The sequence below is a fragment of the Somniosus microcephalus genome, chromosome 4 (genome assembly GCF_052327205.1).
Source record: "Somniosus microcephalus isolate GS21.2 chromosome 4, FLI_Smic_1.0, whole genome shotgun sequence".
NCBI lineage: Eukaryota > Metazoa > Chordata > Chondrichthyes > Squaliformes > Somniosidae > Somniosus > Somniosus microcephalus.
The window spans coordinates 157,885,663-157,912,394 of NC_140990.1; the positions used below are offsets into that span (position 1 = coordinate 157,885,663).

At 47.3% G+C, this 26,732-nt stretch overlaps 1 protein-coding gene across 1 annotated transcript in view; it reads right to left on the reverse strand.

Moving 5' to 3' along the window:
• The window catches only part of bmpr2b (bone morphogenetic protein receptor, type II b (serine/threonine kinase)), a 254,725-nt gene that overhangs the window by 44,104 nt on the left and 183,889 nt on the right, over positions 1-26,732 (reverse strand). The window contains exons 4-5 of the mRNA XM_085985397.1: positions 17,353-17,444; positions 10,273-10,503 (exon numbers count right to left, since the gene is read on the reverse strand). Coding sequence (XP_085841523.1) covers positions 10,273-10,503; positions 17,353-17,444 — 323 coding nt within the window. The remainder of the gene's footprint in view (positions 1-10,272; positions 10,504-17,352; positions 17,445-26,732) is intronic.

The following is a 26,732-nucleotide window of genomic DNA, read 5'->3' on the forward strand; positions in this document are numbered from 1 at the left end:
ACAGACCTGTACCCACCAGTACTGTACCCCAGTGTTATACAGTGACAGACCTGTACCCACCAGTACTGTACCCCAGTGTTACACAGTGACAGACTTGTACCCACCAGTACTGTACCCCAGTGTTATACAGTGACAGACCTGTACCCACCAGTACTGTACCCCAGTGTTATACAGTGACAGACCTGTACCCACCAGTACTGTACCCCAGTGTTGTACAGTGACAGACCTGTACCCACCGGTACTGTACCCCAGTGTTATACAGTGACAGACCTGTACCCACCAGTACTGTACCCCAGTGTTATACAGTGACAGACCTGTACCCACCAGTACTGTACCCCAGTGTTACACAGTGACAGACTTGTACCCACCAGTACTGTACCCCAGTGTTACACAGTGACAGACCTGTACCCACCAGTACTGTACCCCAGTGTTATACAAGGACAGACCTGTACCCACCAGTACTGTACCCCAGTGTTATACAAGGACAGACCTGTACCCACCAGTACTGTACCCCAGTGTTATACAGTGACAGACCTGTACCCACCAGTACTGTACCCCAGTGTTATACAGTGACAGACCTGTACCCACCAGTACTGTACCCCAGTGTTATACAGTGACAGACCTGTACCCACCAGTACTGTACCCCAGTGTTATACAGTGACAGACCTGTACCCACCAGTACTGTACCCCAGTGTTATACAGTGACAGACCTGTACCCACCAGTACTGTACCCCAGTGTTGTACAGTGACAGACCTGTACCCACCGGTACTGTACCCAAGTGTTATACAGTGACAGACCTGTACCCACCGGTACTGTACCCCAGTGTTGTACAGTGACAGACTTGTACCCACCAGTACTGTACCCCAGTGTTACACAGTGACAGACCTGTACCCACCAGTACTGTACCCCAGTGTTATACAGTGACAGACCTGTACCCACCGGTACTGTACCCCAGTGTTGTACAGTGACAGACTTGTACCCACCAGTACTGTACCCCAGTGTTACACAGTGACAGACCTGTACGCACCAGTACTGTACCCCAGTGTTATACAAGGACAGACCTGTACCCACCAGTACTGTACCCCAGTGTTATACAGTGACAGACCTGTACCCACCAGTACTGTACCCCAGTGTTATACAGTGACAGACCTGTACCCACCAGTACTGTACCCCAGTGTTATACAGTGACAGACCTGTACCCACCAGTACTGTACCCCAGTGTTATACAGTGACAGACCTGTACCCACCAGTACTGTACCCCAGTGTTGTACAGTGACAGACCTGTACCCACCGGTACTGTACCCAAGTGTTATACAGTGACAGACCTGTACCCACCGGTACTGTACCCCAGTGTTGTACAGTGACAGACTTGTACCCACCAGTACTGTACCCCAGTGTTATACAGTGACAGACCTGTACCCACCAGTACTGTACCCGTGTTATACAGTGACAGACCTGCACCCACCAGTACTGTACCCCAGTGTTACAGTGACAGACCTGTACCCACCAGTACTGTACCCCAGTGTTACACAGTGACAGACATGTACACACCAGTACTGTACCCGTGTTATACAGTGACAGACCTGCACCCACCAGTACTGTCCCCCAGTGTTATACAGTGACAGACATGTACACACCAGTACTGTACCCCAGTGTTATACAGTGAAAGACCTGCACCCACCAGTACTGTACCCCAGTGTTACACAGTGACAGACATGTACACAACAGTACTGTACCCCAGTGTTACACAGTGACAGACATGTACACACCAGTACTGTACCCCAGTATTACAGTGACAGACATGTACACACCAGTACTGTACCCCAGTGTTATAGTGACAGACCTGCACCCACCAGTACTGTACCCCAGTGTTACAGTGACAGACATTTACACACCAGTACTGTACCCTAGTGTTATACAATGACAGACCTGTACCCACCAGTACTGTACCCCAGTGTTATACAGTGACAGACCTGTACCCACCAGTACTGTACCCCAGTGTTACACAGTGACAGACCTGTACCCACCAGTATTGTACCCCAGTGTTATACAGCGACAGACCTGTACCCACCGGTACAGTATCCCAGTGTTATAGTGACAGACCTGCACCCAGCAGTACTGTACCCCAGTGTTATAGTGACAGACCTATACCCACCAGTACTGTACCCCAGTGTTACAGTGACAGACCTGTACCCACCAGTACTGTACCCCAGTGTTATACAGTGACAGACCTGTACCCACCAGTACTGTACCCCAGTGTTATACAAGGACAGACCTGTACCCACCAGTACTGTACCCGTGTTATACAGTGACAGACCTGTACCCACCAGTACTGTACCCCAGTGTTATACAGTGACAGACCTGTACCCACCAGTACTGTACCCCAGTGTTATACAGTGACAGACCTGTACCCACCAGTACTGTACCCCAGTGTTATACAGTGACAGACCTGTACCCACCAGTACTGTACCCCAGTGTTGTACAGTGACAGACCTGTACCCACCGGTACTGTACCCAAGTGTTATACAGTGACAGACCTGTACCCACCGGTACTGTACCCCAGTGTTGTACAGTGACAGACTTGTACCCACCAGTACTGTACCCCAGTGTTATACAGTGACAGACCTGTACCCACCAGTACTGTACCCGTGTTATACAGTGACAGACCTGCACCCACCAGTACTGTACCCCAGTGTTACAGTGACAGACCTGTACCCACCAGTACTGTACCCCAGTGTTACACAGTGACAGACATGTACACACCAGTACTGTACCCGTGTTATACAGTGACAGACCTGCACCCACCAGTACTGTCCCCCAGTGTTATACAGTGACAGACATGTACACACCAGTACTGTACCCCAGTGTTATACAGTGAAAGACCTGCACCCACCAGTACTGTACCCCAGTGTTACACAGTGACAGACATGTACACAACAGTACTGTACCCCAGTGTTACACAGTGACAGACATGTACACACCAGTACTGTACCCCAGTATTACAGTGACAGACATGTACACACCAGTACTGTACCCCAGTGTTATAGTGACAGACCTGCACCCACCAGTACTGTACCCCAGTGTTACAGTGACAGACATTTACACACCAGTACTGTACCCTAGTGTTATACAATGACAGACCTGTACCCACCAGTACTGTACCCCAGTGTTATACAGTGACAGACCTGTACCCACCAGTACTGTACCCCAGTGTTACACAGTGACAGACCTGTACCCACCAGTATTGTACCCCAGTGTTATACAGCGACAGACCTGTACCCACCGGTACAGTATCCCAGTGTTATAGTGACAGACCTGCACCCAGCAGTACTGTACCCCAGTGTTATAGTGACAGACCTGTACCCACCAGTACTGTACCCCAGTGTTACAGTGACAGACCTGTACCCACCAGTACTGTACCCCAGTGTTATACAGTGACAGACCTGCACCCAGCAGTACTGCACCCCAGTGTTACACAGTGACAGACCTGTACCCACCAGTACTGTACCCCAGTGTTATATTGTGACATACCTGTACCCACCACTACTGTACCCCAGTGTTATACAGTGACAGACCTATACCCACCAGTACTGTACCCCAGTGTTATAGTGACAGACCTGTACCCACCAGTACAGTATCCCAGTGTTATAGTGACAGACCTGTACCCACCAGTACTGTACCCCAGTGTTATACTGTGACAGACCTGTACCCACCAGTACTGTACCCGTTGTGGTGTATGTAACCTGTTCCACCTTAAGAGAACTTAAGCCTGTTCCACCTTAAGAGATGTACTACTTTCTCTGGCTGCTGTATACGTAATACCGGTGGTGACCACCGGTATATAAGTACTGTGTAGTGATATTGTATTTAGTATAGTCCTGACCTCCAACTAGTAAAGACCTGCTGAACTTTATTCTTGTAGTCTGTGTCAGTAATTAATCTTAATACAACTGGAACACACAGACTTAACAGTGGCGACGAGTCCGATTCTTACCCTGCGGCAGTTTATATCCAGGCGGTTTCGTCCACAGAACGGGCGTCGAAGAGAGGCATCCACCCTCATCACCCTGCTGGAAGACGCGTCGCACGGCAGGCATCGAGAACCCGGAGTGCAGAAGACATCCTGAACTCGAAGCCTCCATCAGCGGCAGTCAGCTATCTTCTTTCTACCTCGGTGGTGGGTAAGCCGGTCAGCGACGCGAGCAGAAAGTCGGCCGCGTTGGCTGTACAGACGGGGGGAGGAAGACGGAGGAATAAGGGCGGTGAGATCGATCGCGACCGGAGATAAGGGCCGGGCCGCATTCGGGCCGAAAGGCGCAGCGCGGGGACATCGATCGCGGCTGGTGATAAGGGCCGGGCCGCTTTCGGGCCAAAAAGGCGCAGCGTCTGGGGCGACTGAAGGCGCGAGAGCCGTGGTGAAGGCGAACGCAGCCGGTGCTAATAACCGGGCTGCAAGAAGGGCTGCGAGGCGCGACATCGGGGAAGCGCGAATGCCCGAGGGAGCCGCGGTGAAGCGGAGACAGCGTCGGGGGAGTTACTAACCACTGGGAAAGGGGAGCAGCAGCGGCACGCCAAACGTCATTGCAGCCAGTGGGTGAAGACCGCCAAGCGCGGGAAAACCGCCATTTTGTAGGCGGAGGACGAAGACAAGAGCGGGAAGCCGCCATCTTGGGATAAAATAAATTGCAACGATGCCTAAACATGGGAACATTGATACCTTTGATGGCGACATCGAAGATTGGGCCATGTATGTAGAACGCATACAAAATTATTGTAAAGCAAATAAAATCCCAGATGCAGAGAAAGCACTAACTTTATTGAACTTAATGGGTGCGAAGACATACGGGCAAATGAAACACCTTTTATCACCAGATGAACCGGCGGATAAGACGTTCGAGGAGATTGTTACTGTCCTGAAAAATCATCTAAACCCCACGCCGCTGATGCTAGCGGAACGATTTAAATTTTACAGCAGAAGGCAGCTGAAGGATGAAAGCAATGCTGAATATTTAATGGATTGCGTAAGCTAGCAAAGTACTGTCAGTTTGGAACGGGACTAACAGACGCGCTAAGAGATAAATTTGTGTGTGGTTTATTAAAAGAAGATACACAAAAGCGACTGCTCGAGGAGAATGAGCTGACGCTTGAGAAAGCGGTCACTATGGCAGCAGCACACGAAGCCGCAGCGAGAGGCACGGCAGTAATGCAGCTACGGTCACCGGAACACAGTACAAATAAATTGGGTGTGAGTACTGTAAAATGTTATCGTTGTGGAAAGACAACACACGATCAGAACCAGTGTTGGTTTAAAAACCAAGAATGCAGAACGTGTGGCAGGCTTGGCCACATAGCTAAAGTATGCCGGTCAGGAAAGAAGACCAGCAACAAAAAGTCACCGCAAGGAAAATACATAAAGGTGCACAAGGTGACAAAGACCAGTTCGAATGAACAGAAGTCAGATTCAGACGCTAGCAGTAATGAACTGGGTAGCTTAAGAGTACACAACGTCGGTAAGGATGCAGATCTCCAGACAATTTGGGTCACTCTTCAGATAGCAGGAGTCCAAGTAAAGATGGAATTGGACACTGGATCGGCATTGACGGTCATGAATAAGAAAGATTACAAAAGGTTATTCCAACATATTCCCCTACGGGATACGGAGATTATATTGAAAACATACACGGGCCAAAGAGTGTACCCCATCGGAAAGATAGAGGTAAAAGTGGTCCACAAGGGCGAAGAAAGCCAAGTAATGGACTTATATGTGCTACCTGAAGGAGGTCCACCACTACTGGGACGGGAGTGGATTAGGAAAATGAATATGGACTGGCACTCCTTAAAAGCACTAACGGTAGATTCCGGGGAAACAGATGTCAAACCTAAACGATTGTCCAAAATATTGGATGATGCTAAAGAGGTGTTCCAGCAAGGACTGGGAACACTGAAAGGAATTACGGCAAACATCAAGATTGATGAACATGCACAACCAAAATTTTTCAAAGCCAGACCAGTACCCTATGCAATGCGACCTACTGTAGAAGCGGAACTGGAAGCGCTAGAACATTCAGGTGTACTGTCTAAGGTAGATTGGAGTGAGTGGGCTACGCCCATTGTTCCCGTTATGAAACGTCCTTCGAGCAACAAGCCAGGAGAACCAGGGAAGGTTCGCATCTGTGGAGATTTCAAGATCACCGTTAATCCGGTGCTTCACACGGTGCAGTATCCGCTTCCGCGGATTGAGGATATTTTTGCTTCGTTGTCTGGCGGGAAACGCTTCACCAAGATAGACCTGGCGCAGGCGTACTTGCAGATGGAGGTTGAAGAAGAGTCACGCCAGTACCTCACGATCAACACGCATAGAGGTTTGTACCAGTATAATAGGCTGGTTTTTGGAGTGGCATCGGCTCCGGCAATTTGGCAGAGGGCCATGGAGCAGGTATTACAGAGAATTCCAGGCACACAGTGTTACCTGGACGATATTCTGATTACAGGTGATGGTGATGAAGAACACCTCGCAAACTTGGAACTGGTGCTCAACAGACTGAAAGAGTATGGACTTAGAGTTAATCGGCAGAAATGTGAGTTCTTTCAGAAGCGGATCTCGTACTGTGGTCATGTCATTGACCGGGAGGGGCTTCATAAGTCTCCTGACAAGATAGAGGCAGTTGTAAAGGCTCCCGCTCCGGATAATGTCTCTCAGTTGAGGTCGTTTCTGGGATTGATTAACTATTACCAAAAGTTTCTACCGAATCTATCCACGGTACTGCACCTGCTGAACGCTCTTTTACAGAAGGGGGTACCATGGGAATGGAGCGAAAATTGTAAGAAGGCATTTCGCAAAAGCAAAGAATTGATCACCTCAGAGGAAGTGTTGGCTCACTTCAACCCGACACTGCCTATTCGGTTGGCTTGTGATGCTTCTCCATATGGTATTGGGGCAGTACTCTCACACAAGTTGCCAAATGGCACGGACAGGCCAGTCGCGTTTGCATCCAGATCATTGACCTCCGCTGAGCGCAACTATGCGCAGATCGATAGGGAGGCTCTCAGCCTTGTATGGGGAGTGAAGAAGTTTAATCATTACCTGCAGGGCCAAAAATTCACACTTCTGACAGACCATCAGCTGTTGGTATCCATTTTTAACCCTAAGAAGGGTGTTTCGGTGATGACAGCACAGCGACTCCAGAGATGGTCCCTTTTCCTAGGGGCACATCAATATCAAATAGAATTCAAAGGTACAAAGCAGCATGGCAATGCTGATGGGCTGTCGCGCCTGCCACTACCTGAAGCAGAAGAGACGACGAAAGTTGACCCTGTTGAGTTATTTCATTCGACCATCATCGAGTGTTTACCAGTCACCAATGCAAGTATTGAAAGAGAAACCAGGAACGACCCGACACTGTCCCGAGTTTACGAGGTGACAGTGAAGGGATGGCCAACACATGGTGATCCTCTGTTACCGGCATTCTCGGCAAGGCGAGACCAGCTGTCCGTCTGCCATGGTACTTTGATGTACGGGACAAGAGTGATTATTCCTCCCAAGTTACGGGAAAGAGTTCTAAAGGAACTGCATGAAGGTCATCTGGGGGGAGTTAAGATGAAAAGTCTTGCTAGGGCTTATGTATGGTGGCCGGGCATTGACCAACAGATAGAGGAGTTGACAAAAAGCTGCGCTGGGTGCCAAAAAGTGCAAAATGCACCTCCGATCGCACCGCTACACCCATGGGAATGGCCTTCAGCCCCATGGCAACGCGTACATATTGACTTTGCTGGTCCATTCATGGACTCCATGTTCCTAATTGCGGTGGACGCACATTCCAAATGGCCAGAAGTGATCAAGATGAATACCACTACTTCAGAAAAGACAATTGCGGTGTTAAGAACAATATTCGCAAGGAACGGATTGCCAGAACAGATATGTTCGGACAACGGACCACAGTTCGTGTCGGAAGAATTCCAAAAATTCTTAAAGAAGAATGGGGTGAAACATTATACCTCTGCCCCATATCATCCGGCGACAAACGGGTTGGCCAAGAGATTTGTCCAAACATTCAAAAAGGCAATAAAGGCCATGAACGATGATCAGATTCCGTTACAACACAAGGTGGACAATTTCCTAATGGCATATCGAAACGCCGCTCATGCAGTGACTAACCAAAGTCCTGCCATGATGTTTTATAACAGGAGGTTGCGGTCCAGGTTGGACTTGTTAAAACCAAATGTGCGGAGGGAAGTGGAAAACAAACAGTTCCGGCATATTAATAAAAAGTCCACTCGAAGTTTCGACGTAGGACAACCAGTGTTGGCAAGGGGCTATGGAAACGAAAAATGGCAGTCCGGAACAATTCGGGCCAGACAAGGACCTCTGATGTACACAGTAGATATTGGTAACAATGTGATAAGGCGTCATGCGGATCAACTGGTAGAATCAAGAGCAAGGGTCGAACCCATGGTTGCGACAGAGACAACTGTGGAAGACGTTAATGAACCTGAAGCATCTACCTCGGCAGGGACTGTACCTGATGATGACGTCCAATACATAGGAAACCAACAAGAAGAGTCACCTCAGCAACAAGAATCTCAGACCACTGAAAGGCGTTATCCAAACCGAATCAGAAGGCCTCCTGAGAGACTGAACCTTTGAACTGTTTATACCTGAAGTTATATATGTATATATGTTATGATGTTATGTTAAATGGGGATATGACTGTTAAGCTAAAAAGGGAGGATTGTGGTGTATGTAACCTGTTCCACCTTAAGAGAACTTAAGCCTGTTCCACCTTAAGAGATGTACTACTTTCTCTGGCTGCTGTATACGTAATACCGGTGGTGACCACCGGTATATAAGTACTGTGTAGTGATATTGTATTTAGTATAGTCCTGACCTCCAACTAGTAAAGACCTGTTGAACTTTATTCTTGTAGTCTGTGTCAGTAATTAATCTTAATACAACTGGAACACACAAACTTAACACCCGTGTTATACTGTGACAGACCTGTACCCACCAGTACTGTACCCCAGTGTTATACATGAACAGACCTGTACCCACCAGTACTGTACCCCAGTGTTAGTGACAGACCTGTACCCACCAGTACTGTACCCCAGCGTTAAAGCGACAGACCTGTACCCACCAGTACTGTACCCGTGTTACAGTGACAGACCTGTACCCACTAGTGTACCCCAGTGTTACACAGCGATAGACCTGTACCCACCAGTACTGTACCCGTGTTACGCAGTGACAGACCTGTACCCACTAGTACTGTACCCCAGTGTTAGTGATAGACCTGTACCCACCAGTACTGTACCCGTGTTAAAGCGACAGACCTGTACCCACTAGTACTGTACCCCAGTGTTGCACAGTGATAGACCTGTACCCACCAGTACTGTACCCCAGTGTTATACTGTGACAGACCTGTACCCACCAGTACTGTACCCCAGTGTTATACAGTGACAGACCTGTACCCACCAGTACTGTACCCCAGTGTTACAGTGACAGACCTGTACCCACCAGTACTGTACCCCAGTGTTACACAGCGATAGGCCTGTACCCACCAGTACTGTACCCCAGTGTTACGCAGTGACAGACCTGTACCCACTAGTACTGTACCCCAGTGTTACAGTGATAGACCTGTACTCACCAGTACTGTACCCCAGTGTTAAAGCGACAGACCTGTACCCACCAGTACTGTACCCCAGTGTTACAGTGACAGACCTGTACCCACCAGTACTGTACCCCAGTGTTAGTGACAGACCTGTACCCACCAGTACTGTATATAAAAAGAAATGTGTATTATCTATAATAGGTAAATAACATTTCCTAAGTAGGCAGTCGTGGTGGGGATCCTTCCCCTCTACCAGATCCTACTGAAAACATGTAGCCTATAGTGGCACCTCCATTATCCACGCTCCATTTATCTGTCAGAATTTTCCCAGGACCAAACCTTTTGCAGGGCCTCATTGCACAGTCCAGTAAGACCTTCCCGACATAACACAGGCCAAGAAAGAGGAATCTCAGTTCCTGTTATTTGCGTTGTACATTTTCCTGTGTTACGGTATTGCTTGTGCATCTCCAAAATCTGGGGAGTCTCGATCATCTGGCAAACCCTATTATATGCCAGCAGGCTCCCTCCATTACAGTGGGTAATGGAGGTTCCATTGTAGAACACAAGTTTCACATGCCCACCATTCCCACTGGCATTAGTAAATGCTCTGGGTTACCATCTGTGCTTGGTTACTCTGACCCTCCCATTGGACACATCCAGAAGACTTACATTGGGATAGTACTCCATCACCAGCATATACTCCGTTCTGCTGTCACTGGATATTCTTTCCTCGCCCACTATGAAACGGGCTATGTTGTCATGCTGCATCAGTGGGAGCCTGTATATGTCTCTCTCGTTGATATAGTTCTGGCGGTTTGAGGCACTGAAGATTTTCACAGCAACCGGACATTCGTCCAATGACCCTTTATACACTGCACCATACCGACCCCGGCCAATCACCTGGAGACAAACAAATTAAACACTTATTTTATGCCAATTTCAACCCACTTTTCAACCCCACCCCTCCCCCAAACCTTTCTTGAAAGTGTTGTCTCTTCGGTTCAGTAGGTATCAGCAGCCAACGTTTCCCCAAGCTGCGCGGCCGCACATTGATCGGGAGGTCCCGTGCAGGCCGCCCACCAGCTGTTCCGCTGGAAAAGATACCGAGCATGCAGCAAATTCAAAAGGACAGCATACCAAAAATAAAAATGAGAGCAAACATCACCAGCAGCCCACTGGCAACTCACCCAAATGGCTATACTTCATGTGTGGGCAGGTTACTGGATCATAGACATCATACTTGAGCCAGATCTTGTCCTCAAACACCCCCAACCTCACCCGAAATCTCACACACACACCCGAGTCGGGCTAACTGAATCGCTATTAAGAGCAGGAATCTTGGCGGGTTGCTTTCACTCCTACTCGAGTGGCACCGAGGCCACTGCTCTAGTGTAGTGTGACTCTGCCGATTCCATAACAACAACTTGTATTTATATAGCGTCTATAACCTAGTAAAATGTCCCAAGGTGCTTCACAGGAGCATTACCAAACAAAATATGACACCAAGCCACATAAGGAGATAAGGAGATATTAGGGCAGATGACCAAAAGCTTGGTCAAACAGTTAGGTTTTAAGGAGCATCCTAAAGGAAGAAAGAGAGTTAGACAGCACCTCCCAAACCCGCGACCTCTACTACCTAGAAGGACAAGGGCAGCAGGCGCATGGGAACACCACCACCTCCTGTTCCCCTCCAAGTCACACACCATCCTGACTTGGAAATATATCGCCGTTCCTTCACAGTTGCTGGGTCAAAATCCTGGAACTCCCTCCCTAACAGCACTGTGGGAGTGCCTTCACCACACGGACTGCAGCGATTCAAGAAGTCGGCTCACTACCCCCGTCTCAAGGGCAATTAGGGATGGGCAATAAATTGCTGCCCTTGCCCTCATCCCATGAATGAATAAAAAAAGAGGCAGAGAAGGTTAGGCAGGGAATTTCAGAGTTTAGGGCTTTGGCAGCTGAAGACATGGCCGCCATTGATGGAATGATTAAAATCGGGGATGTGCAAGAGACCAGAATTGGAGGAGCGCAGAGATCTTGGAGGTTTGTAGGGCTGGAGGAGGTTATAGAGATAGGGAAGTGCGAGGCTATAGAGGGATTTGAAAACAAGGATGAGAATTTTAAAATTGACGTGTTGCTTAACTGGGAGTCAATGTAGGTCAGCGAGCACAGGGGTGATGGGTGAACGGGACGTGGTGCGAATTAGGATACAGGCAGCAGCGTTTTGGATGAGCTCTACTTTACGGAGGGTGGAAGATGGGAGGCTGCTCACAAGTGTATTGGAATAGTCTAGAGTTTACAAAGGCATGGATGAGGGTTTCAGCAGCAGATGAGCTGAGCGATGTTACGGAGGTGGAAATAAGTGGTCTTATTGATGGCGGGATATGTGGTCGCAAGCTCATCTCGGGGTCAAATATGACACCAAGGTTGCGAACAATCTGGTTCAGCCTCAGACAGCTGCCAGGAAGAGGGATGGAGTCGGTGGCTAGGGAACGCAATTTGTGGCAGGAACCGAAGACAATGGCTTCAATCTTCACAATATTTAGTTGGAGGTAATTTCTGCTCATCCAGTCGGACAAGCAGGGGTCAAACGAGGAGGTAGAGCTGGGTGTCGTCAGCGTACATGTGGAAACTGACGCTGTGTTTTCGGAATATTAGAACAGAGTAAAGCTTCCCCATACACTGTCCCATCAACACTTCCAGGGCGGATACAGCACTGATTAGAGAACATAAGAAATAGGAGCAGGAGTAGGCCAATCGGCCCCTCGAGCCTGCTCCACCATTCAATAAGATCATGGCTGATCTGATACTAACCGCCAATCTACTATCACAGAACCATCTCCTGAATCTGACAGAATTAGACACACGAAATAGGAGCAGGATCAGGCTACACGGCCCCTGGGCCCGCTCCGCTACCCACAGGGCCATGACCGATCCGAACCATGACTCATGTCCAAATTCCTGCCCGCTCCCCATAACCCTTTATTCCCTTTACTTCTAGGAAACTGTCTATTTCTGTTTTAAATTTATGTAATGATGTAGCTTCTACAGCTTTTTGGGGGCAGCATATTCCATGGACCTACCACCCTCTGAGTGAAGTAGTTCCTCCTCATCTCAGTTTTGAAAGAGCAGCCCCTTATTCTAAGACTATGCCCCCTAGTTCTAGTTTCACCCATCATCGGGAACATCCTCCCCGCATCCACCCGATCCAACCCCTTCACAATCTTATATGTTTCAATAAGATCGCCTCTCATTCTTCTGAACTCCAATGAGTAGAGTCCCAATCTACTCAACCTCTCCTCATATGTCCATCCCCTCATCCCCGGGATTAACCGAGTGAACCTTCTTTGTACTGACTCGAGAGCAAGTATGTCTTTTCTTAAGTATGGACACCAAAACTGTATGCAGTATTCCAGGTGCGGTCTCACCAATGCCTTGTACAACTGAAGCAATACCTCCCTATTTTTATATTCTATCCCCCTAGCAATGAAAGCCAACATTCCATTGGCCTTCTTAATCACTTGCTGCACCTGCATACTAACCTTTTGAGTTTTGTGCACCAGGACCCCCAGATTCCTTTGTACTTCAGTACTTTCCAGTTTCTTGCCATTAAGATAATAACTTGCTCTACGATTTTTCCTGCCAAAGTGCATAACCTCACACTTTCCAGTATTGTATTCCATCTGCCAAATCTCTGCCCACTTACTTAGCCTGTCTATGTCCCCTTGCAGGTTTTTTATGTCCTCCTCACTCACTACTTTCCCTCCCATCTTAGTATCATCTGCAAACTTTGATATGTTACACTCGCTCCCCTCCTCCAAATCGTTAATATAGATTGTAAAGAGTTGGGGACCCAGCACTGACCCCTGCGGAACACCACTAGTTACTGATTGCCAGTCTGAGAGTGAACCATTTATCCCAACTCTCTGCCTTCTGTTAGATAGCCAATCCTCTATCCATGCCAGAATATTACCCCCAATCCCGTGATTTTTTATCTTAAGCAATAATCTTTTGTGTGGCACCTTGTCAAATGCCTTTTGGAAGTCTAAATACACTACGTCCACTGGTTCCCCTTTATCCACCCTATATGTTAGAGACAGAGTAAAGCTCTGTTTTGGGGAGGTGTGGAGGTGACCGAAGACAATGACTTCGGTCTTCCCAATATTTAGTTGGAGGAAATTTCTGCTCATCGGACAAGCAGTGAGAGAATTTAGAGACAGTGGAGGAGTCAAGAGAGGTGGTGGTGAGGTAGAGCTAATGTCAGCGGCATGTGGAACCTGACGCTGTGTTTTCAGAAGATGTCACCCGGGGCAGCATACAGATGAGAAATAGGAGGGGGCCAAGGATAGATCCTTGGGGGTAACGGTGCAGGAGTGGGAAGAGAAGCCATTGCAGGTGTTTCTCTGGCTACGACTGGATAGATAAGAATGGAGACAAGCGAGTGCAGTCCCACCCAGCTGGATGACGGTGGAGAGGCACTGGAGGAGAATGGTGTGGTCAACCGTGTCAAAAGCTGTAGACAGGTCGAGAAGGATGAGGAGGGATAGTTTACCAAGGTCGCAGTCACATATGTCATTGATACGAGCCTTTTCGATATTGTAGCAGGGGCGGAAACGTAATTGGAGGGATTCAAACATGGAGTTCCGGGAAAGATGGGCATGGATTTGAGAGGTGATAGCATGCTCACGGATTTTGGAGAGGAAAGGGAGGTTGGAGATGGGGCAGTAGCTTGAAAGGATGGAGGGGTCTAGGGTTAGTTTTTTGAGGAGGGGGTGATGATGGCAGATTTGAAGGAATGGGGAGACAGTACCTGAGGAGAGAGAACCGTTAATAATGTCAGCTAACATGGGGACCAGGAAGGGAAGTTGGGTGGTCAGTAATTTAGTGGGAATAGGGTCGAGGGAGCAGGAGGTGGGTCTCATGGACAAGATGACCTCGGAGAGGGCATTCGGGGAGATAGGAGAGAAACTAGAGAAAGATGTGAGTTCAGGGCTCTTCCTCTCTCTCATCACTCCCATCTTATGGCACAGGCAACTAGTTTCATTGGAACATTGGAAAGTTAAGGGCAAGATATCTATCCATCTATTATCCTCACTCCTACCGTAACAGAGTAAGGATTAAAGGTAGCTAGTCAGGCTGGCGAAAAGTAAGAAGTGGTGTTCCACAAGGATCAGTACTGGGGCCACTGTTGTTCACCATTTACAGAAATGATTTGGACTTGGGAATCAGAAGTACAATTTCAAAATGTGCGAATGACACTAAACTGGGGTGGGGGGCTGGGCGGACATAATTAATACAGAGGAGGACTGCAACAACATACAAGTCGACATTAATAAGCTTACAGAATGGGCGTGTAATTGGCAAATGAATTTTAACGTAGATAAGCGTGAGGTGTTACATTTCGGTAGGAAGAATAAGGAGTCCACTTATTCCTTGGATAAGAGTCTAAATGTGATAGAGGAGCAAAGGGAGTTTTGGGTACAGATACACAAATCATTAAAAAAGCGATGAAGGTTAATAAGGCCATAAAAAAGCAAACCAAGCACTGGGGTTCATTTCTAGAGGGATAGAATTGAAAAGCAGAGAAGTTATGTGAAACTTGCATTGAACACTGGTTACACCACTGGTTAAAGTACTGTGCACAGTTCTGGTTTCCATATTATAAAAAGCATAGAGAGACACTGGAGAAGGTGCAAAAAAGATTACAAGGTTGATACCAGAACTGAGAAGATATACTTATCAGAAAAGGCTGAACAGGCTGGGGCTCTTTTCTCTAGAAAAAAGACTGAGGGGTGACCTAATACAGGTCTTTAAAATTATGAAGGGGGTTGATAAAGTTGACGTAGGGAGATGTTTCCACTTGTGGGGGAGACCAAAACTACAGGCCATCAATATAAGATAGTCACTAATAAATCCAATAGGGAATTCAGGAGAAACCTCCTTACCCAAAGAGTGGTAAGAATGTGGAACTCGCTACCATGAGGAGTAGTTGGGGTGAATAGCATAGATGCATTTAAGGGCAACCTACAAGATATCCACGCTGTTACACAGGAAGTTTTGGCCTGGATATCTGACTTCGATATTGACATTTGATTTGCTTTGTTACTGCCATATGAAAGAAGACGACGGGGAAGCTAGATAAATACATGAAAGAGTAAGGAATAGAAGGTTATGTCGATATGGTTAGATGAAGAGGGTTGAGAGGAGGCTCATGTGGAGCATAAACGCCAGCATAAGACTAGTTAGACCGAATAGCCTGTTTCTGTGCTGCAACTCTATGTAGCCCATTCCTCTTGTACTCCCTCTCCCATTGAAGTCTGTCCATTTAGTACATTAACTCTCCCATCTAAGCCCATCCCTCAATTATCCTAACTCTTCCATCAAAGCCCATCACTCTAGTACCCTAAATCGCCCATCAAACCTAATCTTTTTAGTACAGTAGCACTCCCATTGAAGCCCATCGTGCGAGTGCATTAACTCTCCTATCTTAAGATCCAATTGCATACTTTTCTGTTCTCTCCAATGTTCTTCTCTTACTTCCTCTCCTGAAGACACTGACTCACTTATTAGGTTACAGCTCCATGGGCAGTGTCCACGCTCTGGTACCTCACTCACAGGGAGAAACTATTTCCAGTGGCAGAAGGGTTGGTAACCAGAGGACACAGATTTAAGATAATTAGCAAAAACAAACAAGGGGGAACTGAGAATTTTATTTTATTTTTTTAAAACAGTGAGTTATTATGATCTGGAATGCACTACCTGAAAGGGTGGTGGAAGCAGATTCAACAATAACTTTCAAAAGGGAATTGGATAAATAATAGAAAAGGAAAAAATTGCATGCCTATGGGGAGAGCAGGGGAGTGGGACTAATTGGATAGCTCTTTCAAAGAGCCGGCACAGGCACGATGGGCCAAATGGTCTCCTTTTGTGTTATAAGATTCTATGATTCTAAATGGCCAATCTTTACATGCAAGCCTAGACAACGAGTGTGGGCAGTAAGTGAGATCTATTTGGGGTCAAGGTGCTCTAAGATGACACACCTGGTGATGCAAGATTGGCATCAAGTCAACCCTCTGTGCTCCAACTGAGTCAGGCAGATCCGCAGTATCCTTAGACATATGATTATTGGCCAGTCAACCCTGCTCATTCCAGAGACTTGGGGGGATCACTTGGATTTTCTCACTTATAAGCAAATGCCCTAGCACAGGGCTGGACAGATAGCAGGATGCTTACCAGTGATTTGTGCAGATCCAACAGTACTCTTACATATATCTGAGGATCCCTGACCCAATTTTCCCCCTAGCTCTCTGGACTTGGCTAAGTGGGAGGCTGTCCCTAAAAGAGAGTGTGCACACTGTGTCGAGCAAACAGAAATTCTCTCTGTTTGGATTTCTGAGTAGCTTGGCTTGGAGACTCAAACATGGCGATAGGCTTCCTTGCACATCTGACATCTGGCTGACTATTCAAGAAAGAAAGTGTAGCCAGGGTATTTGACAGTGGGGGTTGCACGGCCAAGTATAATCCTGTCGTCACCTGTTTTCCAGTGCACTTTAGTGACTGTTCTTCCCTTCCCGAACCCAGGGGCACTGCAGCCAGTTGTAGTGCCACCAACTATTGCCTTGGCTGCAATCAGCTATCTCAGCACTGATCTGGGATCGAACCTGGGAGTTTCCTATTATGCATGATTTTGGTCCACAAGGGTCAGCTATTTCTCAAAAGCACATATAAGGTACAGTATGATTTGCCTACCTCAAGCAGTTTGAGGCTGTCCAAGTCCAGGGAAGGCTCAGAGGGTGCAGACTCCATCATGTTCATACTGTGAAGCCCATGCTTCCTATCTCCTGGTTAAAGAAATGTCACAAATGGAAAATGATGAACACACTGAAAATAGCTTCTGGTTTCGTGTAGTTTGTGAAATAAATGGTGCACAATGGGGATATCATTTAAAAAACTTCTCAGATCTGTGAAAACCGTGCATACGCAGCTGCGGAGTCGGAGCTCAGTGAGGAATTCTTTGATCCACAAGTGCTGTCGGGCCATTGGGGATCAGGAGTATCAGCAAGCATTTAAAAAATAGCACACACTTTAATATCAACACTTGGGATCAATATATTGATCAACTGTGAGTGGTGGAATATGGGGAAATTCAGTACAGTAAAACCTCAATTGGTATCCTGAAGTTAACAGCTCTAAATATTTAATAGTTTCCCCCTCAATTCCTGTGCTATAAACCAACGTAAAAATGATTTATTTATTTCTTTTACAACTTATTTTGTGTGAATCTTCTGGTGCTCTTCAAGGTGAGGATGTTGATGTTTGGAAGTAGAATGCTTTCCATTTCAGACATCCAGTGTCAGTACCAAGAACTCACAGGTCAGGTAAAGCACTAATTTCACACAGTAAAGCTCCCATGCTAGGTATAGTGCGGGTTAGATACAGAGTAAAGCTCCAGCTACACTGTCCCATCAAAGAATCTGCAAAGGGATATAGACAGGCTAAGTGAGTGGGCAAACATTTGGCAGATGGGAGTATAATGTGGGAAAGTGCGAGGTTATCCACTTTGGCAGGAAAAATACAAACGCAAATTATTATTTAAATGGAGAGAGATTACAAAATGCTACAGTTCAGAGGGACCTGGGGGTTCTTGTGAATGAAACACAAAAAGTTAGCATGCAGGTACAGCAAGTAATCAAAAAGGCAAATGGAATGTTGGCCTTTATTTCAAGGGGGTTGGAGTATAAAAGCAGGGAAGTCCTGCTACAACTGTACAGGGTATTGGTGAGACCACACCTTGAGTACTGCGTACAGTTTTGGTCTCCTTATTTAAGGAAGGATATACTTGCATTGGAGGCAGTTCAGAGACGATTCACTAGGTTAATTCCAGAGATGAGAGGGTTGACTTATGAGGAAAGGATGAGCAGACTGGGCCTGTACTCATTGGAATTTAGAAGAATGAGAGGTGATCGTATTGAAACATAAAAGATGCTGAGGGGGCTCGACAAGGTAGGTGCAGAGAGGATGTTTCCCCTCGTGGGGAAATCTAGAACTCGGGCATAGTTTCAGAATAAAGAGTCGACCTTTTGGAACTGAGATGAGGAGGAATTTCTTCTCTCAGAGGGTCGTAAATCTGTGGAATTCTCTGCCCCAGAGAGCTGTGGAGGCTGGGTCATTAAATACATTTAAGGTGGAGATAGACAGATTTTTGCAAGATAAGGGAGTGAAGGGTTCTGGGGAGCGGGCTGGGAAGTGGCTTTGAGCCCAAGATCAGCCATGATCTTATTGAATGGTAGAGCAGGCTCGAGGGGCCAAGTGGCCTATTCCTGCTCCTATTTCTTATGTTCTTAAACACTCCCAGGGCAGGTACAGCACGGGTTAGATACAGAGTAAAGCTCCAGCTACACTGTCCCATCAAACACTCCTAGATCAGGTATAGTGCGGGTTAGCTACAGAGTAAAGCTCCCCTACAATGTCCCGACATTGTGTTTAGGCTCCCAACCTCAGAACATCAGGCACTATTGCACCTGTGTGATAGTTTTCCATTTCCCACATCAGCCATCCTGTACCCTCTTTGAGTGACACTGCAGTCCTGCCACATCCAGTCGGAAAATGGTGGTGGACCATTAAACAACTAATGGGAGGAGGAGGCTACATGAATCTCCCCATCCTCAATGATGGCGGAGCCCAGCACGCGAGTGCAAAAGACAAGGCTGAGCGTTTGCAACCATCGTCAGTCAGAAGTGCCGAGTGGATGATCCATATCTGTCTCCTCCTGGGTCACCACCATCACAGAAGCCAGTCTTCAGCCAATTCAATTCACTCCACGTCATATCTAGAAACTGAGCACACTGGATACAGCAAAGGATGTGGGCCTCGACACTATCCCAGCTGTTCCAGTACAACTCCAACACTGGCATCTACCCGACAAAGTGGAAAGTTGTCCAGGTATGTCCTGTCCACAAAAAACAGGACAAATCCAATCCGGCCAATTACCGCCCCATCAGCATACTGTCAATCGTCAGCAAAGTGATGGAAAGTGTCGTCGACAGTGCTATCAAGCGGTACTTACTCACCAATAACCTGCTCATCGATGCTCATTTTGGGTTCCGCCAGGACCACTCGGCTCCAGACCTCATTACAGCCTTGGTCCAAACATGGACAAAAGAGCTGAATTCTAGAGGTGAGGTGAGCGTGACTGCCCTTGACATCAAGGCAGCATTTGACCGAGTGTGGCATCAAGGAGCCCAAGTAAAATTGAACTCAATGGGAATCAGGGGGAAAACTCTCCACTGGCTGGAGTCATACCTAGCACAAAGGAAGATGGTTGTGGTTGTTGGAGACCAATCATTTCAGCCCCAGGACATCGCTGCAGGAGTTCCTCAGGGCAGTGTTCTAGGTCCAACCATCTTCAGCTGCTTCATCAATGACCTTCTCCCCATCGTATGTTCGCTGATGATTGCACAATGTTCAGTTCCATTTGCAACTCCTCAGATAATGAAGTAGTCCGTGCTCACATGCAGCAAGACCTGGACAACATTCAGGCTTGGGCTGATAAGTAGCAAGTAACATTCGCGCCACACAAGTGCCAGGCAATGACCATCTCCAACAAGAAAGAGTCTAGTGACCTCCCCTTGATATTCAGTGGGATTACCATCGCCGAATCCCCCACCATCAACATCCTGGGCATCACCATTGACCAGAAACTTAACTGGACCAACCACATAAATACTGTGGCTACATAAGCAGGTCAGAGGCTGGGTATTCTGCGGTGAGTGGCTCACCTCCTGACTCCCCAAAGCCTTTCCACCATCTACAAGGCACAAGTCAGGAGTGTGATGGAATACTCTCCACTTGCCTGGATGAGTGCAGCTCCAACACTACTCAAGAATCTCGACCCCATCCAGGACAAAGCAACCCACTTGATTGGCACCCCATCATCCACCACCTTAAACATTCACTCCCTCCACCACTGGCGCACCGTGGCTGCAGTGTGTACAAGATGCACTGCAGCAACTCACCAAGGCTTCTTCGACAGCCCTTCCCAAACCCGTGATCTCTACCACCTAGAAGGACAAGGGCAACAGGCGCATGGGAACACCATCACCTCCAAGTTCCCCTCCAAGTCACACACCATCCTGACTTGGAAATATATTGCCGTTGCTTCACAGTCGCTGGGTCAAAATCCTGGAACTCCCTCCCTAAGAGCACTGTGGGAGTACCTTCACCACACGGACTGCAGCGGTTCAAGGCGGCGGCTCACCACCTCCTTCTCAAGGGCAATTAAGGATGGGCAATAAATTGCTGGCCTTGCCAGTGGCACCCACATCCCATGAATATTAAATAAAGGTGGTGCCAATTGTGAAGAATTGGGAGAGGGGGATTTTGTGCTGTCTCTCCAAACCCACTCGGAACTGGATGAAGACTGCCCAAAACTCAATTCATGTTCGACCCACACAGCTAGCAGAAACATCATCAATCTAGGCTTGATCTGAACTGATGTCCCAGAGGTGGAAAGCCAGTGTCAAACCAGTGCCCTACCTTGGCAGCAATTAACACTAAATTAGGAATCTCACTCACAGGATGACTAGTGTAGGAAATTGGAAAAAACGTCAGTGTATCTAACCCACTGCACCAGCCAGTCCTCTGAGAATATTCACAGACTGACTCCATCAAGTTGATAGTAATAATCATAAAAATAAACGGCAAATGCTGGAAATATAAAAGAAAGTGTTAACCTGCCTTATCTCAAACTGCTGCCTAGGAACCTTCTGTGTATTTCTGGCAGTTTCCATTTCTCTTTCAGTTGGCAGTGTCTAGAAAGCTCTGCCATCTGGTGTCTCAGATAGTCCTTTTGGCCTACTTGGCACAAATGGTTTAACTGGTTTCCTTCTGGCAGGCTTGGTGGGATCACTGAACCAACCAAGCTGGCGGCTCACCTCAGTGGCCATTCATCAGGAGTGAGGCTTAGTTAGTGCCGGCAGAGTATTGGACCATGGAGGGCATCACAGCGAGGCGTGTTCATGTCCTCATCAGACATCCAAATGAGACGATCCATGAGTCACTGGATGCTGAGGAATGAAAGCCCTGGTTGATTGTCCCCTCCAGAGCACAGGGCTGTGGAAGCCAATTGTTGTGGCCCTTCTCCCAGCCTAGCTGAGATCAGCAGACTCTTCATAAAGAATCAAACCTGATTCTTTCTGACCTATGTGTCTCAGCTCCATGCTGCTTCTCTCCAACTGAGACCACAGGGGCAACTAATTTTATTGCTCATGTGGTCTCTAATGTGAACACTGCCTTGGCTGCCTCTCCTGAAAACCTAAGTACTTATCACTATAGTACAGAAATTTGTAATGCTGCAGCACACTACGAGAAAGGGAAATGAGAGGAAAGGTCAGTCAACATTGAGCAAATCTATCTGTTCCCTCTTTATCTTGACACAGGTGGTCTGTAAAACAACATCTGGGAGGTTTTGTCTCATGAAGGACTGAGGGAGATTTTGATATACAGGCGACTCCATTACCACACTTGGAAGGTTTGCAAGGACACTCGTATTCAAACTGCACCATGTTGTTACAACCTGAGAACATAAGGGCCCAAAACATTATTATCTTTCAGTTTTAGAACACAAAACCTAATTAAGCAGAACAAGATGAACAGTGAGTTTAACAAAACAAAAATCAACATGCCCTTATCAATGTTTTGGGACTGATTCTGCAACCAATCCCAGGTGCTGTGCATCCTGGGGAGATCCTGGTCATCCACAAAATTATTATTTCCCTTCCCTACCATTCCTGAAGAGCCGGCGCTTGGTTACATGGACACTGGCCACCATATATACGCACTTTAGAGCAGTAGCCATCAGGAGTGAAGACCCTTGCTGAGTTTTCACTCCCTAGCCCAGGGATACTGAAGCCAGGCGTAGTAGCCCAATTGAAAACTGGTGGCTATTGAATGCTAATCTGGACAATAGGATGAAAAACATATATGTATTCTGAGCTAAACACAACTCTACTTCCATTTTTGGCAGTAATCAGAACTCCGATTAAAGGGAAACTTTACAAACAGACCTTGAAGTTCCTGGGTTTGATCCTATCTGTGTTGAATTAGCTAATCTCAACAAGATCAACAGTAAAGGATGTTGGCCATAGTAACTTCCGAATAGGAAGATACCCACTCCTGATCGCCATCCAGTGACTCCTGACCTCCATCCAGTGACTCCTGGATTGACAGTGTACCCACTCCTGATCACGAACCACTGACTCCTGGATTGGCAGTGTACCTACTCCTGATTGCTAACCAAGAACTCCTGGATTGGCAGTATAGCCGCTCCTGATTGCTAACCAGTGACTCCTGGATTGGCAGTTTACCCACTCCTGATCATCCTCCAGTGAGTTCTGCATGTGTGAATGTCAAAGGAGTAAAGAATAAGGATGGGTTGTGGTGCCCTCATGATTGAGTAGAACGTCGCTATCTGGAGCACACATGAAGAATGGCCACTTGGACATCAAAAGGTGGACAGTCCCCAATGACCAGTAGCAGAAGGTGGACAGTCCCCATTGATCAGTAGCTGAAGGTGGACAGTCCCCATTGACCAGTAGCAGAAGGTGGACAGTCCCCATTGACCAGTATCAGAAGGTGGACAGTCCCCATTGACCAGTATCAGAAGGTGGACAGCCCCCATTATTATGTCCGTGTATGATTGGGACACGGACAGCAGGAGTTGAACAAAACAAGTCTTTACTGAAAGGAGTCAATCGGGAAACTGAAACTACAGAGGCTTACTAGCGCCTTTTATACAGGGGTGGTCACTGCCGGTACTGCAGTCTGAGACCAGTTATTCTCTTAAAGGTACATACACAACAATTCCACCCCTTTTAGATAAACAGTACATAACATTCATTTAACAACTAAATGATAACTAATTACAATCACAATTACGGTTGCTAGATACATTGGTTGAGTTTAAGCAATTATAAGTTCAGTCTTTGAGGAGGCTTCCTGATTCTGTCTGGATAACGCCTCTTTGGGGTATCAGGTTCTTCTGGCAAGGTTGAGTCGGGATCAATGTCGTTGTTTGGTTCATCTGCTTCCAATATCACCGATTCTGCGGTAGCTGCAATTGGTACGTCGGTTTCATTGTCAGGTGTATCAGATCGTGGTGTGGAGTTGACGTTTTCCAGTGACTCTAGAATCTGGTCAGCATGGCGTCTTACAATGCTCTCTCCAACGTCCACGGTATACATGAGAGGTCCTTGCCGTGTACAAATCGTTCCTGGCTGCCATTTCTCAGTGCGGTAGTCCCGGGCCAAAACTGGTTGACCTATCTTAAAACTCCTGGTCGGCCTTTCATTCATATTCTGAAGCTGTCTGTTCTCCACATCTCTTCGAACGTTTGGCTTAACCAAATCCAAGCGGCATCGTAGTCTTCGATTGAAGAACATCATGGCTGGAGTTTGGTTGGTAACCGCAACAAGAAGTTGTCCACCTTGCGTTGTAGGGGTAAATCTTCATTACACATTGCCTTGATAGCCTTCTTGAATGTTTGAACAAACCTCTCGGCCAATCCATTAGTGGCTGGATGATATGGGGCAGATGTGTAATGCTTAACACCATTGTTCTTTAAGAACCTCCGGAGCTCTTCAGACACAAACTGTGGTCCATTGTCAGAGCAAATCTGTTCAGGCAGCCCATTCCTGGTGAATATGGCTCGTAAAACTGTGATAGTTTTTTCTGTGGTGGTTGAGGACATTTTTATTACCTCTGGCCACTTTGAATGTGCATCCACCGCAATTAAAAACATCGAGTCCATGAAGGGACCAGCAAAATCAATGTGCACCCTTTGCCATGGAGATGAGGGCCACTCCCATGGATGTAGAGGAGCTTGTGGTGGGGCGTTTTGGACCTTCTGGCATCCTGCACAGCTCTTGGTCATCTCTTCGATTTCTCTATCGATTCCCGGCCACCACACAAACGCTCTGGCTAAGTTCTTCATTTTTACCCCACCCAGATGACCCTCATGAAGCTCATTGAGCACTCTATCCGTCAACTTAGGTGGAATTACTACTCTGGATCCACACATCAAGGTTCCTCTGCACACTGACAGCTGTTCTCTTCTCGGCGAGAATGCTGGCAGCAGTGGTTCGCCATGTGCTGGCCATCCCTTCACCGTTAAATCATAGACCCGGGATAGTGTCGGGCCTTTTCTATGTTTGCATTCGTCACAGGGAGACATTTAACTATGGTCGAGTGGAATATCTCCATTGGATCCACTGCAAGGTCTTCTTCCACCGTCGGCAACGGTAGGCGCGACAATCCATCAGCATTCTCATGCTGTTTAGTTCCTTTGTACTCGATGTCATAATGGTGTGCCCCTAGGAAAAGGGACCACCTCTGCAGCCGTTGCGCTGTCATTATCGGTACGCCCTTCTGAGGGTTGAAAATGGAGACAAGAGGTTGATGATCGGTTAGTAGAGTAAATTTTTGACCGTGCAGGTAGTGATTGAACTTCTTCACCCCCCACACTAGGCTGAGGGCCTCTCTGTCAATCTGGGCGTAGTTACGCTCGGCAGAAATTAACGAGCGTGACGCAAAAGCTATCGGCCTCTCTAAACCATCAAGGAATTTATGTGACAGTATCGCCCCAATGCCGTAGGGAGACGCATCACACGCCAGTCTGATCGGCAGTGCTGGGTTGTAGTGAGCCAATACTTCTCTTGAAGTGATTAAGTCCTTACTCTTCTGAAAGGCCCGTTTACAGTCATTGCTCCATTTCCATGCTACTCCCGTTCATAGTAGGGCGTTCAGTGGGTGCAGAATTGTGGACAAATTCGGTAAAAACTTATGGTAGTAATTCACCAATCCGAGGAATGACCTCAGTTGCGACACATTTTCAGGCGCTGGGGCCTTAACAACTGCTTCAATTTTGTCAGGGGACTTAAAAACCCCTCTTCATCAATCACGTGGCCACAATACGATATCTGTTTCTTAAAAAACTCGCACTTGGGGCGGTTGGCTCGTAGCCCATGTTCCCGTAGTCTAGTGAGCACCTGTTCTAGGTTGTTAAGGTGTTCACTGTCATCTTCACCTGTCACAAGGATGTCGTCCAAGTAACACTGAGTCCCCGGAATCCCTTGCAGGACTTGTTCCATCGCTCTTTGCCATATCGCCGGAGCCGATGCCACTCCGAATACCAATCGATGATACTGGTAAAGACCTTTGTGAGTGTTTATCGTGAGATACTTCCTAGAGGATTCTTCAACCTCCATCTGCAAATATGCCTGTGCTAGGTCAATTTTCGTAAAACGCTTCCCTCCAGATAGTGAGGCGAAGATGTCTTCTATCCTTGGAAGAGGATATTGTACTGTGTGAAGGACTGGGTTCACCGTCACCTTGAAGTCCCCACAGATGCGAACCTTCCTTGGCTCCTCAGACTTATTGCTTAACGTTTTCTTCATGACAGGAATGATGGGTGTCGCCCACTCGCTCCAGTCGACCTTAGACAACACGCCTGCCTTCTCCAGATTCTCCAGCTCTGCCTCGACGGCTGGGCGAATTGCATATGGTACCGGTCTTGCTTTGAAAAACTTGGGAATTGCATTCTCTTCTATTTTTATCGAGGTGGTTACGCCTTTAAGAGTGCCCAGTGATTGTTGAAATACCTCTTTGGCGTTAGCTAAGATTGTTGACAATCGTCTAAGAGTGACGTCTTCATCTTTTTTACCATCCACCATCATTGCCTGAATGGAGTGCCAATCTAAGCTTATCTTCCTGATCCATTCACGTCCCAATAACGGTGGTCCACCATTTGGCAGTATGTAGAGATACAATTTCCGTATTTTCTTGCCGTTGTATTCGACAGGCACCCTTATTTTTCCTCTGGGGTATACTTTTTGCCCCGTATACGTCATCAAGACGATGGATGTCTCTCTCAAGGGTATGTGTGAGAATAGCCGCTCATAGTCTCGTCGATTCATGACGGTTAGCGCTGATCCTGTGTCCAATTCCATTTTAACTTGGGACCCTGCTATCGTGAGGGTGACCCAAATGGTTCGGTGATCCTCTTTTGCGATTACATTGTGAAGTTTGAGACAGCTTAGTCTCTTGTTCCCGGATTCACTATCGCTCATCTGGTC